This window comes from Heterodontus francisci, chromosome 39 (assembly GCF_036365525.1).
Source record: "Heterodontus francisci isolate sHetFra1 chromosome 39, sHetFra1.hap1, whole genome shotgun sequence".
Lineage (NCBI taxonomy): Eukaryota > Metazoa > Chordata > Chondrichthyes > Heterodontiformes > Heterodontidae > Heterodontus > Heterodontus francisci.
In genome coordinates, this window is record NC_090409.1 from 16,115,920 (window position 1) to 16,134,882 (window position 18,963).

At 43.9% G+C, this 18,963-nt stretch overlaps 1 protein-coding gene across 1 annotated transcript; it reads left to right on the top strand.

Annotated features, from left to right (window-relative positions):
* The first annotated feature begins 11,404 nt into the window (after nucleotides 1-11,404).
* LOC137352815 (probable G-protein coupled receptor 139) lies at nucleotides 11,405-14,209 on the top strand. The gene is made up of 2 exons (XM_068018669.1): nucleotides 11,405-11,471; nucleotides 13,299-14,209. Exons 1-2 carry the CDS (start codon nucleotides 11,405-11,407, stop codon nucleotides 14,207-14,209), a joined length of 978 nt encoding a protein of 325 aa, XP_067874770.1.
* Nucleotides 14,210-18,963: the final 4,754 nt, after the last annotated feature.

An 18,963-nucleotide genomic window follows, 5' to 3' on the forward strand; every position in this document is an offset into this window, starting at 1 on the left:
GAGAAATATGAGCTCAGTGAGCAATGATATTGGCACCCTTAGGGAACGGGAAATGAAGTTGCTGGGGCTGTGCGCAGCTCGAGAAGTTGTGTCCACTCAAGTACGATGAATACAGGAGACCCTGTGTGGACTTGTGGGTGGAGGAGAAGGAGCGTTGTTATCTTGTAGTTAGGGGAGATTCCCACACAGTTATCCACGCTTCTTTCCAACTCAATGGAGAATTCAGTGGAGATCCCTACACATTAGAGAGTTACAAGAGTGAATCAGAGACTGGGGCAGTACCAGACCATTAGAGGTCAAGCTCGGACCTCTGATCACCAAACGGACCTGCATTCTGACCAAGTGGGCAAAGACAAGATTAGAAGTTTTGGGAGCAGACTGGGTGCTCTGCCACCAGGAGGCTGTAAATATGGGAATATTTGCTTGGGGAAAGGGTAGGAGGAGAAGTCAGAGTTGTGGTTTTCCTAGGGTGAACGCAGAAATGGCGACCCATTGCCTCATTGAGATCATAAGACCCCGACGCCCAGACACAGCATGCCCCTGCTGACGATTAAGATTTAATTCGGGAACAGAGTTTTCCTTTGCTACCCATAAGCTTGACTGTGAGAGGGTGTCCAGGTTGGAGGTACAGGTAGATGGGGAAGAGATGGTGCGACCCCAGAAACATTACACCCTTCTGGACGAGGCTTAGGACGACCTAGAGAAAGCAGAGAGGTCCCGAGTGGGACAGGGAGATTTCTGGCCCATAGATCCCCATGTCAATTCCTCCAGATGACCCGTGAGGAAAGCAGAAGGGTCTTGCAGGATGAGAGAGGCCAATGGGTCTTGAATAAAAAAATATCCTGGCTTATGCCTCCATGGTTGCCACAGTGGTAGACTGGATAGCTGCTGTCCCAACCCTAAACATTCAGTATTAGTTAACCGGATAGGAGGAGATTATATTTGAGAATTCTTGAGGTCCTCTTCTGCCTCATCTTCTGTATCACTTTGATCCTTCCCTGATCTTGAGATTTGACACACCAGGGTTTGCCCTCCTCTTCTCAGTGATGAAACTGTTGCAACATATTGATGTGACACAGCCGATTATTTTTCCACTGATCTGGGTCTCAATAAAATAATTTACTTTGCCAATTATTTTGACCACGTTATACCCTCTCAAGGCAGTAATACCAAGACCACATCCCCTGGTTTAAATGTTCTGGTCTTGGAATGCGTTTCCACCCATTACTTTTTTTTTGCGGGGGAGGGAAGTTTTATGGTGCTCCTGAGCTCCCTTTCAGGTTCTCGTGAGCCGTTCTCACAACATAATCTAGCACAAGATTCATACCTCCGTTCCAGAAACTTTCTTTAATTCGTTTTTGAGGACCTCTTATCTCATGTCTGTAAACTAATTCAAAATGGCAAAGACCAGTAGACTCATTCGGCAAATCCCTCGTGGAAAACAAAATAAATTGTAGCCATTTATCCCAATCACAGGGATATTCATTGCAGTATGCCCGGCTTACCGTTTTGACGGTCTGATGGTACCTTTGTAAATCCCCTTGTGTCTGTGGATGGTACGCTTAAGTTTAGAAAACTTTAACTGTGTTGTACGCTGATTATTGATACCCTCCTGGAAAGCTTTAGACATACAATTGATATTTTGAACTGACTGGATGTCAATCATTAATCCATATCTTGTGAAGAAATGGCTTAACTTCTCCTCAACTTCCTTAGTGGAAGTTTTTCCCAAGGGAATGGCCTCTGGAAACTGAGTAGTAATACCCATGCAAATGAGTATATATTGGTGTCCCACTTTTGTTTTCGGTAAAGGTCCAACGCAGTCTACCAACACCCCCTAACTGGCTCGCCAAAAACTGGTGTGGGAATTAAAGCTGCCTGTTTTATGGCAGGTTGCAGTTTTTCAACAATCTGGCACATATGGCAAGTTTTTGAAATAATGCACCACGTCTTTGGAAAGGCCTGGCTCGCAAAACTGTCGACCTATACGTTATGGAGTCTTAGAGATCCCCACATATCCCATTATAGTAATTTCATGGGCTATCCTTAATATTCCCCAGCGATACATTGGCAGTACTGGTATCTGGTGAAGCACCATCCATTGTTCATCCACAGGTCTGTGGGGAGGTTCTCCACTTCCTCATCAGAATCCCATTTTTAATACAGCAGGCTTCTGCAACTCCCTGTGCAACAGCTTCTGTTGGAGCCGATTGTGTCACGTTATTTAACTCTGGATCTGCATGCTAAGCAGAGATCAAAGGTAATATTTACTGAACGTTTCCTTCAGATTATCTAAGTTGACATAGAAAGTTTCAGATATTGAGCAATCTGACTGCGCTACTAAATGTTCCTCTGACAATAGAAGTTTGTCCAGCCATTGCTCGGGTCACTACGCATGTAAGAAAAATTCCTGGATTTTGTTTTTCCTGCAACGGTTCTGTCTCTTTGCCTTCACTTGGTCTTACCTTGACTACTGGAGAAGCCACTACCTTTGCTCCAGCCAAATCTTTCCCCAGGAGTAGGTCAACTCCGTCTACAAACGCAACATGGACAACTCCTCCAATTATTGTTAGACATTAGGTCACGCTCCAGGTGCACCTCATACAAAGGTACTGGTATGCATTCCTGGCCTCTGCCATTCACTAAAACCTTGGAATTCAATGCGCCCTCTGCTGGAAAAAATTGCCATTCACCAGAAAAATAGTTTGGGTGGCTTCGAGATCCACAAGTATAACTATAGGTTTACCCACCTCATTTGAGTGATCAGGAGTTACTTTTCCTGTTGACAAGAGTTCCCAATAACTCTCAGACATGTTGGTCACCCACCCCACACTCACAGCGGCCATTTCATCTGTCTGGCTATCTTTTCAAAAGAAATGAAAAATGCCTTTAAGTCTGTTTGCACAAACGTCGGCGGAGTTTGCACAAAGTTAAACCGTTCTCCAATGCGTCCTGACTGGATTCAGATCTTTCCTCACCAGGGATTTCCCTGACATCAAGGCTACCTTTCTGTCTCAGTTCTATCTTTTGTTTCGTTAATTCGAATTCCCTTCCTTCTCTATCTCTGTTTTTTTCTTTTCTCTTACTCTTTCTGCCACTCTGCCTGCTCCCTTTGAAATTGCAGCACAGGTTTTTCCATTGTCACTTATTTTTCCTGTTCAAGCTCCACCTGCTTCATCGCCAACTAAATCCGAGCTAATTCAACTGAATTATCTTCTGTCTTGCCTTTCCCTGAGCTATTACCTCAATCGTGTCTGTTTTCTTAGCACCTGGTTTTAAATCTTGCGCCAACATTTCTGCCAATCCCTATAGATAGCCCTGGTTAAGTTTGTCAAATCACTCAAGCATAAATCCACCTTCCCCGGCAACTGACAATGACATTCCAGTTGTGTAAACTTTACTGTTATGAACAAGAAGCCTAGCATTAACTTTTCATCATCTCACTTATTAATCCCCACTTACAATTGTACATCGGTGGCATTGGGTTATCAAGCATCGAGCCCCCAATTAAATGTTTCGACCGAGGCAGATGCAGTATAATGTGGATAAATGTGAGGTTATCCACTTTGGTAGAAAAACAGGAAGGCAGATTATTATATGAATGGCTATAAACTGAGAGAGGGGAATATACAGTGAGACCTGAGTGTTCTCGTACACCAGTCGCTGAAGGTAAGCATGTTGGTGCAACAGGCAGTACAAAAGGCAAATGGTACGTTGGCCTTCATAGCGAGAGGATTCGAGTACAGGAGCATGGATGTCTTGCTGCAATTATACAGTGCCTTGGTGAGGCAACACCTGGAATATTGTGTGCAATTTTGGTCTCCTTATCTGAGGAAGGATGTTCTTGCAATAGAGGGAGTGCAACGAAGGTTTACCAGACTGATTCCTCGGATGGTGGGACTGACATATGAGGAGATATAGTGTCGGTTAGGTTTATATCCGCTGAAGTTCAGAAGAGTGAGGGGAGAATCTCATAGAAACCTATAAAATTCGAAAAGGACCTGACAGGGTAGATTCAGGAAGGATGTTCCCGGTGGTGGGGGAGTCCAGAACCAGGGGCCGTGGTCTCTGGATTCGGGGTAAACCTTTCAGGACTGAGATAAGGAGTAATGTCTTCACCCAGAGAGTGGTGAGCCTGTGAAATTCGCTACCACAGGAAGCAGTTGAGGCCAAAACATTGTATGTTTTCAAGGTGTTAGAAATAGCACTTGGGTCTAAAGTGATCAAAGGGTATGTGGCGAAAGCGGGAACAGGTTACTGAGTTGGATGATCAGCAATGATCATAATGAATGGCGAAGAAGTCTCGAAGGGCCGAATGGCCTACTCCAGCTCCTATTTTCTATGTTTCTATGTTACTACGAGGCAGGAGGAGTGCACTGTCTTTCCCAGTTCCACATTTCCAGTAACAAAGAAAATCATTAACACGTGTATTGAAATATTAAATCTGCCTTTTTAGATACCCCACATGCAACCTCTGTCACACACACTGAAAAAATAAGGCAATGCTCCCTGCAGATTATTTCTGGAAAAAAGACAAAATTATGCAAGTTTTGAAGTGATAGAGGTGTTTTATACCCCCTTCTAAGGTCGAAAGAGACCTGGCAAAACAACAGCATGTTGTGGATAGACTTAATTGAGATAAAGGCAAGGACACGTTTTTTTATGTTCTCAGGTAAACCATTTTCTGAAACTCTGGCAACAATTAACAGTCTAAAATATTTACTACCCATATTAGAGACTGGATGGCAGATTGCTGACTAATTTCTTTTGCAGCTTTAGGTCTTCAAGTTTCCCTTGTTGGTCTCTGTCTGTCTCTCTCGACACTCTGCAATACAGTCGCAAATATGAGACTCTTTTTATTCTGGCAGATCCGCATTTAACCCTCCCCTGTCCCAATCAGTGATTCGTCTTGCATTAAAGGATGCCTTTCTTAACCAACAAAGGATCGTTTTGTGATGGTTGCTAACCTTTCGGATTTGTGAAAGTAGTTTTCCTTTGTGTTAATGACTTTATCTTAATGCGTTTACATTTTGAGGATGCCTTTCTCACAACGAAACAAATCTATGCAGAAGCTGTTTTCACTGCCTGCTCTCAAGGTCTCACCCTTTTGCTGCAATTAAGCATTTCAAAACTTGACATAATCACCCAGAAATCCTCTGCACTGACTTCTTGTTCATATTGTGACATATTTCCCAGGTTTTTCCACTTTACCACACGACAAGGAAGGTTTCTAATTGAGCTAAATTTTGGTTTATGATGATAAGTCATTTGGTAGTTTATAAAATAGCTGGATTTTAATAATTATTACCCTGATTAGTAACTTTCAGTAACCTAATAAACTTTCAAATACTTTGGCCAAATATTTGCTCGTTCTTCAGGACAATAAGAGAAGATATGGAAGGATGCCAGCTTCCCCTTTTCATCTGGCATCCGGGTATGTGAAGACGGGTCACTAGAATCTGTTCATTCTGAAGATGTCAAGAAATAGTCTGGTTGGCTTTTCAGGAGAAATTTAGCATCGGGATTTCAGTTATCACACTCGGGATTTGCATGTTCTTTTCAAAGAGGTAGGGAAAGCGATGAGCTGGGAGTTTCTCGATTGGCAGAGAATCTTTAACTGCTTTCCATAACCTTATGTGTCCTTCCGACGACCTCTTTTAAAAAACAAAGTCCAACATCGATGGAATTACTTCAGTTCTCCAATGAATCCATCTCCACAATTTAAACACCACGAATCCTCAAAAAATATTTAAAAATAAACAAATAGACTCACCTTCAGAACACAAGTCAGGAGTCTCATGGAACACTCTGCAATTGGCTTGATGAGTGCAGCTCCAACTACCGTCAAGGAGCATGATACTTTCCATGAAAAAGAATCCCATCCACCACCGCCAACATTCACTCACTGCACCACTTACTCATCATGACAGCAACGTGTACCATTTACAAAATGCCCTGTAGCCAATGCTCCTTTAACAGCACATTCCAATCCGTGAGCTGTACCACCTGGAAGGTCAAAGGCAGCAGATGCAAAGGGAACACCGCCTCCTGAAAGTTTCCCTCTAAGCCACACAGTATCCTGACTTGGAAAGATATCATGGTTACCGCATTGACTCTGGGTAAAAATCCTGGAACTCCGCCCCTAACATCACTGTGGGTATAGCTACACAGCATGAGCTGCAGCATTTTAAAAAGGCCCCTCACCGGAATCTGCTCACAGTCGATTAGGGATAAGCAATATGTGCTGTTCTTGCCAGCGGTGCTCACATCCTAGGAACGAATAAAACAACAAAAAGAAAAAAAAGAAAAAAAAACTTCCGGTGGTTTGTGTATCCAGGATGGGGCGATACAAATTATAAATTAGAGCCAGACCTTTCAGGAGTGAAGTTAGGAAATACTCAAAATGTAAAGGATGATGAAAGTTTAGAACACTCTTCCTGAAATGACTGTTGGTACTTGGTCACTCTTTAAATGTGTTTTTAAATATTAAATCGATGGACTTCTGTTAACCATCAGTGTTACAGATATTGCGCAAAGGTGGAAAGATGGAGTTCTGTCACAGATCAGACATGACCACATTGAATATTCGAACAGGGTTTGGGGGATAGTGGATTGGTGGTGGTCAATGGTGTGCCTTTGATTCCATGCTGTGACACTCTTCCGTGCCACATTTGTCAGTGTTGCTTTGTTTGAGTGAGGAACTGCATTGGTTTGGAATGGAGAAGAGGTTTGTGGGGCGGTGTTAGTTTAAAGTACTTTTATTACGTTGTGTGGCTGCATTGAAATAAAAACAAGAAATGCTGGAAATACGCAGCATGTCTGCAGCATCTGTGGAGAGAGAAGCAGAGTTAACGTTTCAGGTCAATGACCCTTCTTCAGCACTGGAAAATATTAGAAATGTAAAAGGTTATAAGCAAGTAAAGTGGGGGTGGGGCAAGAGATAAAAAAAGAGAAAGTGTAGATAGGACAAGGTCACAGGATAGCTGACCAGAAGGTCATGGAGCAAAGATATGTTATTGGTGAGTTGAAAGACAAAACATTAGTATAGATAGGGAATTCACGGACTGAAAATTGAGCAGCCGTAAGTACAAACATGAAAAAAAAACAGTGGGTAAGCAAACTGAACAAACTAAGAGGAAATAAAATAAACGCAAAAGAATATCTATTAAAAAAGAAAAAGTGAAAAATAACTAAAAAATAAAAGTAAATTGGGGGGCCCATCATGCTTTGAAATTATTGAACTCAATATTCAGTCCGGCAGGTCGGAATGTCCCTAATCGGTAAATGAGATGCTGTTCCTCGGGCTTGTGTTAATGTTCACTGGAACACTGCATTAATCCCAGGACAGAGATGTGAGAATGACAGCAGAGGGGAGTGTTGAAATGGCAAGCAACCAGAAGCTCGGGGTCCTGCTTGCGGGCTGAGTGGAGGTGTTCCACAAAGTGGTAACCCAATCTGCGTTTGGACTCTCCAATGTAGAGGAGACCACATTGTGATCAGCTAATACAGTATACTACATTGAAAGAAGTACAAGTAAATCGCTGCTTCACTTGAAAGGACTGTTTGGGGCCAGGGATAGTGAAAAGAGAAGAGGTAAATGGGCAGGTATTACACCTCCTGCGATTGCAGGGGAAGGTTCCGTGGGAAGGGTATAAGGTGGTGGGTGCAATGGAGGAGTAGACCAGGGTGTCACGGAGGGAAAGATCCCTTGGGAATGCTGACATGGGAAGGGAGGGGAAGATGCGTTTGGTAGTGGCATCACGCTGGACGTTGCAGAACTGGCGGAGAATAATCCTTTGGATATGGAAGCTGATGGGGTGCAAAGTGAGGACAAGGGCATCCCTGTCACTGTTCTGGTGGGAGGGGCAGGGGTGAGGGTAGAGGTGCGGCAATTGGGCCGGACACGGTTGAGGGCCATGCCAACCACAGTTTGGGGGGTGGGGTGTGGGGTGAGGGTGGGATGGGGAGTGGAAATCTCGGTTGAGAAAAAAGGAAGACATATCAGAAGCACTGTCATGGAAGGTAGCAGCATCAGTGGAGATGCGTCGGCGATGGAAAAACTGGGAGAATGTAATGGAGTCCATACAGGAGGCAGGGTGTGAAGAAGTGTAGTCGAGGTAGCTGTGGGAGTCGGTGGGTTTATAGATATTAGTAGACAGCTTATGCCCAAAGATGGAGACAGAGAAGTCGAGGGAGGGAAGAGAAGTGTCGGAGATGAATCATGTAAAGGTGAGAGAAGGGTGGAAATTGGAAGCACAGTTGGTAAAGTTTTCCAGTTCGGGGCAGGAGCAAGAAACGGCACCGATACAGTCATCAATGTACCAGAAAAAAGAGTTGGGGGAGGGGGCCTATGTATGACTGGAACAAAGAATGTTCGACACACCCCACAAAAAGACAGGCTTAACTAGGAGCCATTTGGGTACCCATAGCAACATATTTTACTTGAAGGAAGTGAGTGGAGTTGAAGGGGAAGTTGTTCAATGTGAGAACAAGTTCAACCAGTCGGAGGAGGGTGGTGGTGGATGGGGACAGGTTGGGCCTTTGTTCAAGGAAGAAGCGGAGAGCCCTCAAACCGTCCTGGTGAGGCATGGAGGTGCACAGAGATTGGACGTCCATGGTGAAGAGGAGATGGTTGGGGCCAGGAAATTGGAAATTGTCAAAATGATGTAGGGTGTCAGAGGAGTCGTGGATGAAGGTGGGAAGAGACTTGACCAGCGGAAAAAAGATAGCGTCCAGATAGGAAGTGTTAGCGGGAACGAATCGAGAAGAATCACTCGACGCTCAGGTCTGCTCCAATGTCGAACAGTTTATTGAGTTACACCAGTGGGGAGCAGGTCACTGGGCTGTCCAGATGCCTCTCCACCGAACAAAGGAAAATCATCAATACTTATAAATTTAAACAGTTACTCAGCCCATCCTGGCTGGACTTGGTCCAATCACAACGATTATAGATCACATACATTGATTATTAGAGACAATAGAAGGGGTTACTAAGCATGGAGGGACTGCACAACCGGCCCATAGACAGACAGGGGATTACTCATGATGTTTTCCATTCCCTCTAATCCATTGTCCTTGGTTCACATGTACGCATACCTTCTAATCTTGACCTCATTACAGGCTGGTACCTTTGTCAGCATTCCACAAGGACATCTGCTTTTAATTTAACGAGTTTTTGTTTGAATTTATGTTACTCAGCTCCTGTGTGGTATCTGGTCAAGTTGGCTAAGCCCCATGATGCCTTGCAACCTCTTCATTGTTCAATAAGATTATATGTTACTGGTTACTCAAATGAAATTTAAACAGTATGACATTTACTGCAGGGGCCTCTGCGCTTGGGAATACCCTACAACAGAAGAAATAAGTTCAGTGGGGCAGGAGAACGCTGAAGCAATGAGTCTGCTGGGAAAGACCTATTTGTGGATTTTGGGAAGGGGGTAGAAGCGAGCTGTCTAGGGATGCGGGATTATCAGATTGGAAGCTGGAAGGGAAGATCTCCAGAGGAGATGAGGTCAGTGAGAGTCCTGTGGACAGTAGCTTGATGTTCGGTGGTGGGGTCATGGTCCAGATGGAGGTAGGAAGAAGTGTCTGAGAGTTGGCGCATCAACCTCTGCAAGGTAGAGTTCAGTACACTATACAACAACAGCACCACCTTTGTCTGCAGGTTTAATGATAATGTCGGGGTTAGACCTGTGAGAACACAGTGCCTCAAGTTCAGAGAGGGACAGGTTAGATTGAATGAGGGCGGCAAAGAAATTGAGATGACCAATGTCTTTCTGACAGTTTCCAATGAAAAGATCAAGAGGGGGTAAGAGGTCAGGGGGAGGGTTCCAGGTAGAGGGAGAATGCTGGAAGTGAATGAATGAATCTACTGATTGGGGGAATGACTCCTGGTCAAAGAAGTGAGCCCAGAGGCGGAAACGATGGAAGCAGAACTCAACGTCATGCCGAACGCGAAATTCATTGAGGTGGGGGCGTAAAGGGATAAAACTGAGACCTTTGCTGAGTACAGAACGTCCAGCTTCAGAGAGGGGGAGGTCAGAGTGTATCGCGAATACACGGCAAGGGGTCAGATCTGAAGGGGTGTGGTCGGAGGGAAGTGAAGGGGAAGAAGGATCTGGAGGGTCATTAGTCCCCATCGGCTGCTGGAGCTTGCGTTCATTGACACCTGAAAGGAAGAAAACAAAGTTTTTTGTTAATGCGTCAGATGAGACAAAGGATCAAATGAAATTGTGTCTGTACTTGCTTGATTTGCCTTGTTAGATTCAAGTGCTGTATCAGATTGAGGTTGTATAGGTTTACGGTGCTGAATTAAATCAAGGCCATGCACTAGCGTAAGGTTCTATAGTAGTTAGCGAGGCATAGCTGCACAGAAGAAGGCCATTCGGCCCCTTAATCTATACCATCTCTCTGTACAGTAATCTAATCAATCCTATTACCACGCTATATCCCCGTAGCGCTGCAAGTTTTACGTTGCCTCAATTGCTCATCCAATTTCCTTTCAAATCATTCACTGCTTCTGCTTCCATCACTCTCAGAGGTTGTGAGTTCCAGGTCATCAGACCTCTCTGCAAATTTCTTTCCTCACATCCTCCTACATGTCTTTCCCAAAACCTTAAATCTGTGCCCCCTTGTCTGCATACCATCAGATATTGGGAACAACTTTTCTGTCTAACACATCAGAAACTATCATCACCTTGTGCACCTCGATCAAATCTCCCCTCGATCTCCTTTGTTCTAAGGAGAACGGCCCCAGCTTGTCCAACCTAACCTTGCAATTAAAATCCTTTGTCACTGGAACTATTCTAATACATCTCTTCTGCATCCTCTCATGGACCCTCACATCCTCCGCAAAGTGTGGTGATCAGACCTGGACACGATTCTCTAGTTTTGGCGGAACCACAGCATTATAAATGTTCAACAAAACTTCCCTTCTGTTGTGCTCAATCTCTATTTATGAAGCCCAAGATTCCATATACATTGTTAATTACTCCATCAATAAGCCTTGCCGCCTTCGAAGGTCTGTGCTCGATGATCTGATTTCATTGAAGAGAATGTCTCAATATTCACATTTCTGTGATAACATAATTTGAGATGCTGTATTTATTTAATTCGACAATCGAGAGGTACACATGTTGCACTGTTTTGGACAATGGTTTGGCCTCAGTCAGCGTTGTTGTGTTTTCAAATGTAATCTCAGCATTACACATCATCGATCACAACAAGGACATAACGTGGCTGTCGTAATTTGTTTCCTGAAATTTAAAACGATGTTGCAATTTCACTGTCCCTACGGAGATCTGACAGGGCATAAATTAAAGGTGCTGTTGATCCATTGTCGCAGAGTTTAATTCAAAGAGATTGCCTGCTGCATGAGGAGACAGATCGCTCCTTACAAAAAAAAATGCTTGAAATATTCATCACTATCGATAAAATATATTATATGGCTATTGCAGTCATTGGTGTTCCTGGTAAGTAACAATAGTATCTGAGGTTGTGTTGGACTCAATGGTAGATGATCCCTGGGTTTTTCTTGGGACTGACAATGTGTAGTCCTCACTGGGACGATCTGGACAGCCAATCAGTGATGTTACTGGAATCTGCAGACAAGTGGCAGATGAATTTTAATGCAAGTAAGAGTGAAGTAATTCATTTTGGTCGGAAGAACATGGAGAGACTGTATAAAATAAAGAGTCCAATTCTAAAGGGGGTGCAGGAGCAGAGGGAACTGGGCATATCTGCACATAAGGCAGTGAAGGTGGCAGGGCAAGTTGAGAGACTGGTTAATAAAGCATAAAGCGTCCAAGGTTTTATTAATTGTGACACAAATTGCAAGAGCAAGGAGCTTATGTTAAACTTGTGGACAATATTGGTTCAGCTTCAAGTGGGGCAATGTGTCCATTTCTGGGTGCTGCATTTTAGAAAGGTTGTGAAGGCATTGGCGAGAGTGAAGAAAAGATTCACGAGAATGGTTTCAGGGATGAGGAACCTCTCTGAATATTACATATTGGACTAGTTGGAGCTATTTGTCTTGGAGAAGAGAAGGTTGGGAGGAGAGTTAATAGAGGTACACAAAATAAGCAGGTTCTAGACAGAGAAGATAGGGGAAAAAGCTGCTCTCATTCGTGAAAGGATAAGGAACAAGGCAACAGAGTTAAGGTCATTGGAAAAAGAAGCAGGCATGAAGAAAAACATTTTAACACAATGAATCATTAGGGTCCGGAATACACCGCCTGAATGTTTGGTGGACGCAGGTCGAATCGACACATTCTAAAGGGATTTAGCTATTATCTTAAAATGAAAAATATGCATTGTTACGGGACGAAGGCTGTGAATAGCACTTAGCGAAATTTTCATTCGGAGAGCTGGTGCAGACATGGTGGGCCTAATGGCCTCCTTCTGTGTTGTGACAATTCCATGATGCTGTGAGCTTGCACCATCCACCTTATTTGACAGTTTCATTCCTGCCTTCACAGCGTTCACAGGTGGCCAGTTTCCCTTCACAGTTACAGGATCGTAAGTACTGAGGACACCCATTTGTACTTTATTAACTCCGTTTTTTTCACCCAGTTTTCCCGCTGGAACACGTCTCTCCTTCACCAGTTTTGAACTGGAAACCGCATCCGTGCAGTTCCCTGCTCCTGCTGTGCAATTTCCCTGTTGGAATTTACAGGTTTGTGAATCTCGTGTTTCAACATTGGGATATCCCTATACTCAGGTGCTGCCACTCGGGCAGTCTGCATGGGTCCGAGCTATGATGAATTTTCATGCAATAGAATCACAGAATGGGGATAGTGGGGGAAATGGTCCAGAGGTAGAGAACCAGCCATGATCTGTTTAAATGGCAGAGCAGGCTCGACGGGCTTACTCCTGCTCCTATATACTTTTTCTCTGCGTTCCTCCCAACCTACCTTCTGCCAGGATTTTGTTATCTTCACCCAGCATCTCGCTTGATTGTCTTTCATTTTCGTGCACCACACCCGTGCAAGCGCTTCCAAAATGCCATAGTTATTTTCAGCTCAGAATTCCCCTCAATGATGTTTGTTCTGGCCTCCCGACAGCTGCCAGCATTCCGATGAGAGCAGTGATAACCATCCTGCCACAGCTGTTCGCTCCTTGTCCCACCTCTGTTAATCTTGGCAATGCCTGTGTTGGGAGCCGATACAAAATTTGAAAATGTCAACTACTGATCTTATCTCAATCCAACTATTATTATGTGTTAATATATAGCCCTTACTGTCTGGGCTCAGACATGGAGTATTTTCCATCAGTAATTTTCAACTTCTTTCCACTTACAGTTAATGTAGTGGCGATTGCAATCCTGTCCCGGGGAAAATGCGGACTCTCCACCTGCACCACTCGCTACCTGGTGGCCATGGCAACGGCAGATCTACTCTTCATTATCACTGATGTCATACTCTTTCAGATGAAATTGTATTATTTCCAGGGATCTTTCCTGCATATCACCCCTGTGTGCATTATTAACAGTTACCTGCTTTATGTAGCTTCAGACTGTTCTGTCTGGTTCACTGTCACTTTCTCCGCTGATCGATTTGTGGCCATTTGTCACCAGAAGCTGAAACTGAAATATTGCACCGAGAAAACTGCAGCTGTGATTCTAGCAACAACCTGCATTCTGTTCTGTTTGAAAAACATACCTCTTTATTTTAGGTATGAACCTGGAGTGGTAATCGACAATGTGCCTTGGTTCTGTAATATGAAGCCAAGCTATTATACTGAGCCCGGATGGGTGGGATTTGACTGGCTTGATCGGGCGTTAACACCTTTGCTCCCATTCGCTTTAATTCTGTTGCTCAATGCTCTGACAGTCAGATACATTTTAGTGGCCAGTCAAATCCGTAAGGGACTGAGGGGTCAGAGCAAGGAACAGAAGCACAGTGACCCAGAGATGGAGAGCAGAAGGCGGTCTGTGATTTTACTCTTCACCATATCCGGAAGCTTCATACTTCTGTGGTCACCATATGTTATTAATTTCTTATATTATCGCATTGCAGGAATAGATCCGAAATATTACAAGAATTCTTTGCAGATCTTTGAAAGAATCGGATATATGCTTCTGAGTGTAAGTTGCTGCACAAACACATTTATTTATGGGGTGACTCAGTCCAAATTCAGAGAACAATTCAAGAGTGCAGTAAAATATCCAGTGAAAGCAATTATTCAATTAATTAATAAACACAGCTATTGATAACAGCCAAGAGGCGGGACCCAGATCCTTTAGTTAATCAATGTAATCTTTAGACCGAGACTTCCTGTAAGGGAATTATACCAGGAATATCTGGTCCATCTGAAGACTCAAGCACTGTTGAGGCAAAGCATTATTTTTGACTGACAGTTGCAACATTAGTTTTCATCTCAACTCTTCTATAAAGACTCGATGATGCTATTTCTTGCAACAATTAATTTGCAGCTTTCACAGAAAGAGCCTCGTCAATAGCTTGGCGAGCAGAACTGATTATATAGAATATACATCTCAGAGACAGATCGTTCGACCCAACTCGTCTGTGCTGGTGTTTATATTGCATACAGCTCAGAATTTCAGGATATCTTTCTGTTCCCATTTTACATGACGCAGGTGGCACAGTGGCGCAGTGGTTAGCACTGCAGCTTCACATCTCCAGCAACCTGGGTTCAGTTGCGGGTACTGCCTGAGTGGAGTTAACAGGTTTTCCCTGTGTCTGCGTGGGTTTGCTCCGATTTCCTCCCGGATAGGTAAATTGGCCATTATAAATTGCCTCTGGTATAGTTTAGTTTAGAGATACAGCACTGAAACAGGCCCTTCGGCCCACCGAGTCTGTGCCGACCATCAACCACCCATTTATACTAATCCTGCACTAATCCCATATTCCTACCACATCCCCACCTGTCCCTATATATTTCCCTGCCACCTACCTATACTAGGGGCAATTGCTAATGGCCAATTTACCTATCAACCTGCAAGTCTTTGGCATGTGGGAGGAAACCGGAGCACCCGGAGAAAACCCACGCAGAGGCAGTACCCAGAATCGAACCTGGGTTGCTGGAGCTGTGAGGCTGCGGTGCTAACCACTGCGCCACTGTGCCGCCCCAACGTCTCAGTTAAAAAAAATACATACATACTCTCAAATCCCTCCTTGGCCTGTTCCAGATATCTTCTGTCCTACAATTCTGCACTCATGCATGACCTCAAATGTAATCAGTCCACCATTTGTAGCGGTCATCTTCTGAAGGCCCTAAATTCTGAAATATTCCACCCCCCTCAACTCACAAGAAAGCTCATTGCCTTTCTACCTCACTTTCTGGCCACCTTCAAGACACTATAAAAATAGTGTTTTCATCATCTTGCCTGATATATCTCCACATGGTTCAGAATCACATTTAAGTTGGTAACGCACCTGTCAAGTGCCTTGTGGCATTCTATTAAGTTAGGGGAACGATATAAGAGATTGCTCTTGTTCCTGCTGTAAATATATTTTGCACTTTCTTCATTGAACATTAGTCCATTTTATCATATGAAGACGAAGACTAAACACAGTAATCCAAGTTGGTTCGCCCCATACAATTTTAACTTAACTTAGAACATCGAACATAGAACATAGAACAGTACAGCACAGAACAGGCCCTTCGGCCCACGCTCTTGTGCCGAGCCTTTAACCTACTCTAAGATCAAACTAACTAAATACCCTTCATTCTACTATCATCCATGTACCTATCCAACAGTCGCTGAAATGTCCCTAATGTATCTGCTTCAACTATCACTGCTGGCAGCGCATTCCACGCAACCCCCACTCTCTGTGTAAAGAACCTACCTCTGGCATCTCCCCGAAACCTTCCTCCAATCACCTTACAATTATGCCCCCTGGTGATAGTCCTTTCCACCCTGGGAAAAAGTCTCTGTCTACCCACTCTATCTATGCCTCTCATCATATTGTACCCCTCTATCAAGTCACCTCTCATCCTTCTTCGCTCCAATGAGAAAAACCTTGGCTTCCGCAATCTTTCTTCGTAGGACATGCTCTCCAGTCCAGGCAGCACCCTGGTAAATCTCCTGTGCACCCTCTCTGAAGCTTCAACATCCTTCCTATAATGAGGCGACCAGAACTGAACACAATATTCCAAGTGTGGTCTGACCAGGGCCTTATAGAGCTGCAGCATAACCTTGCAGCTCTTAAACTCAATCCCCCGTTAAAGAAAGCCAACACACCACCAACCTTCTTAACAACCCTATCAACTTGGGTGGCAACTTTGAGCGATCTATGGACATGGACCCCACGATCACTCTGTTCCTCCACACTACCAGGAATCCTGTATTTAAGCCTGTATTCCGCATTCAAATTCGACCTTCCAAAATGAATCACTTCACACTTTTCCAGGTTGAACTCCATCTGCCACTTCTCAGCCCAGCTCTGCATCCTGTCAATGTCCTGTTGCAACCTACAACCACCTTCTACACTATCCACAACTCCAGCAACCTTCGTGTCATCGGCAAACTTGCTAACCAAGCCTTCCACTTCCTCATCCAAGTCATTTATAAAAATCACAAAGAGCAGAGGTCCCAGAACAGATCCTTGTGGAACACGACTGGTCACCGAGCTCCATGCTGAATACTTTCCATCTACTACCACCCTCTGACTTCTATGAACCAGACAATTTTGTATCCACACAGCCAACTTTCCCTGTATAACATGCCTTCTTACTTTCTGAATGACCCTACCATGGGGAACCTTATCAAACGCCTTGCTAAAAAGCATATACACCACATCCACTGCCCTTGCTTCATCAATGTGTTTTGTCACATCTTCAAAGAACTCAATAAGGCTTGTGAGGCATGACCTGCCCTCACAAAGCCATGCTGACTGTCTCTAATCAAACTATGCTTTTCCAAATAATCATAAATCCTGTATCTCAAAATCCTCTCCAATAATTTGCCCACTACCGACATAAGACTGACTGGTCTATAATTCCCAGGGTTATCCCTATTCCCTTTCTTGAACAAGGGAACAGCATTTTCCACCCTCCAAACATCTGGTACTACTCCAGTGGACGGTGAAGACACAAAGATCACCGCCAACGGCCCTGCAATCTCTTCCCTCGCTTCCTGTAATATCCTTGGGTGTATCCCTTCTGGCTCCGGGGACTTATATGTCCTCATATCATTCAAAATTTCAAGCACATCCTCCCTCTTAACCTCAGCCTGTTCGAGCATATCAGCCTGTTCCACGCTCTCCTCAAAAACGACCAGGTCCCTCTCACTAGTGAGTACTGAAGCAAAGTATTCATTTAGGACATCCCCTACCTCCTCCAACTCCAAGCACAAGTTTCCTCCACTGTCCCTGATCGGCCATCTGCTCTTCCTCTTCTATTTTTTTCCATTCAAGTAATAACTCATTCCCTTCTGAATGTTACTATTTAATCAGCTTCTACAAGTGTTTCACATAGCATAATGCAGATCACAACAGCTCTTTGTGTAGAGACATGTCTCTCATATCGCCTATGGCTCTTTTGCTAATCACCTTAAATCTCTTTGCTATGGTTACTGAAGCTTCTGACTCTGGAAACAGTTTCCCCTCATATACTCTCTCAAAACCGTCACGGTGATGGGAAGTTCCATTAAATCATCCCTTAACCCTCTCTTGTCAGATTCTCCTGTCTCTCTGCGGAAAAGTAACCCTGCATCCTTGACACCAAATTTGGGAAATCTGGGCAACCTCTGCAAGACCTTAGTATCCATTTCAAAATGTGGTGCCATTGATTGAGCAAAGAATGTAATTTGAAGCTAATCAATGATTGTAAAATGTTGAGAGTCATAACGGCAGAGAAACAGGACATACTGCCCATCGTGGCCATGCTGGCTCTCTGTAGAGAAACCCAATTAGCCCCATTTCCTGATTGTATCCCTGTCGCCCTGCAATCTTACTGCAAGTGCACATCCAATATCCTTTTTAAATCTTTCATTGTTTATTCTTCCACAAGACTCGCAGGCAGAAAGTTCCAGGTCATTACCACACACTGCATAAAACAGATGTTCCTCACTGCACCCGCTGCATCTCTTGTTCGAAGCTTTAAATCCTGTGTCCCGTAGTCCTCGCACTACCAGCTAATAGGAACATTTTTCTTTGTCTCGCCTATCAAAACCCATCATAATCGTACACCTCTCTGTCGAATCTCCCCTCAATTCCCTTGGCTCCAAGGAGAGAAAATCCAGCTTCTCGAACCTAACTTCGTTTCTAAAATCTCTCATCCCTGGAAACATTCGGGTAAATCACCTCTGCACTTGCTCAAGTACCCACAAAACCTTCCTAAATTATGGAGAGTAGAACTAAAAGGAGTAATCTATTGTGGCCTTAACAAGATCTTTATAAAGATACAGGATATCCTCTCTGGTGTTGTACTCAATACGTCTATTTATGAAGCCCAAGATCCCATATGTTTTGCTACTTACTCTTTGAATCTGTCCTGCCACCTTCAATATATATGCACACGCCCCCCGAGGTTACATTATCCCTGCATACTCTTTGTAACTGTGCCATTTATTCTGAACTGTCACTCCTTCTCCCTTATAACAAAATGCATCTCTTCTCTATAAAATTCCATCTGCTACGTGTCTGCCCATTTCACAGAATCACAGAATGTTTACAGCACAGAAGGATGCTATTCGGCCCATTGTGTCCGCACTAGCTCTCTGAAATAACAATTCACTCATTCCCATTCCCCTACATTCTCCCCATAACCCTGCACATTCTTCCTTTTCATATAACTATCTGATCCCCTTCTGAATTCTTCAACTGAATCTGCCTTCACCACATTCTCAGGCAGGGGATACCAGACCTTAAACACCCGCTCCAGCAAAGTTTTTCATCGTGTCACTTTTTCTTCTCTGACCAAATACTTTAAATCTCTGCTCTCTCATTCATGAACCTTTCACGAATAGGAACAGTTTCTCTGTATCTACTCTGTCCAGAC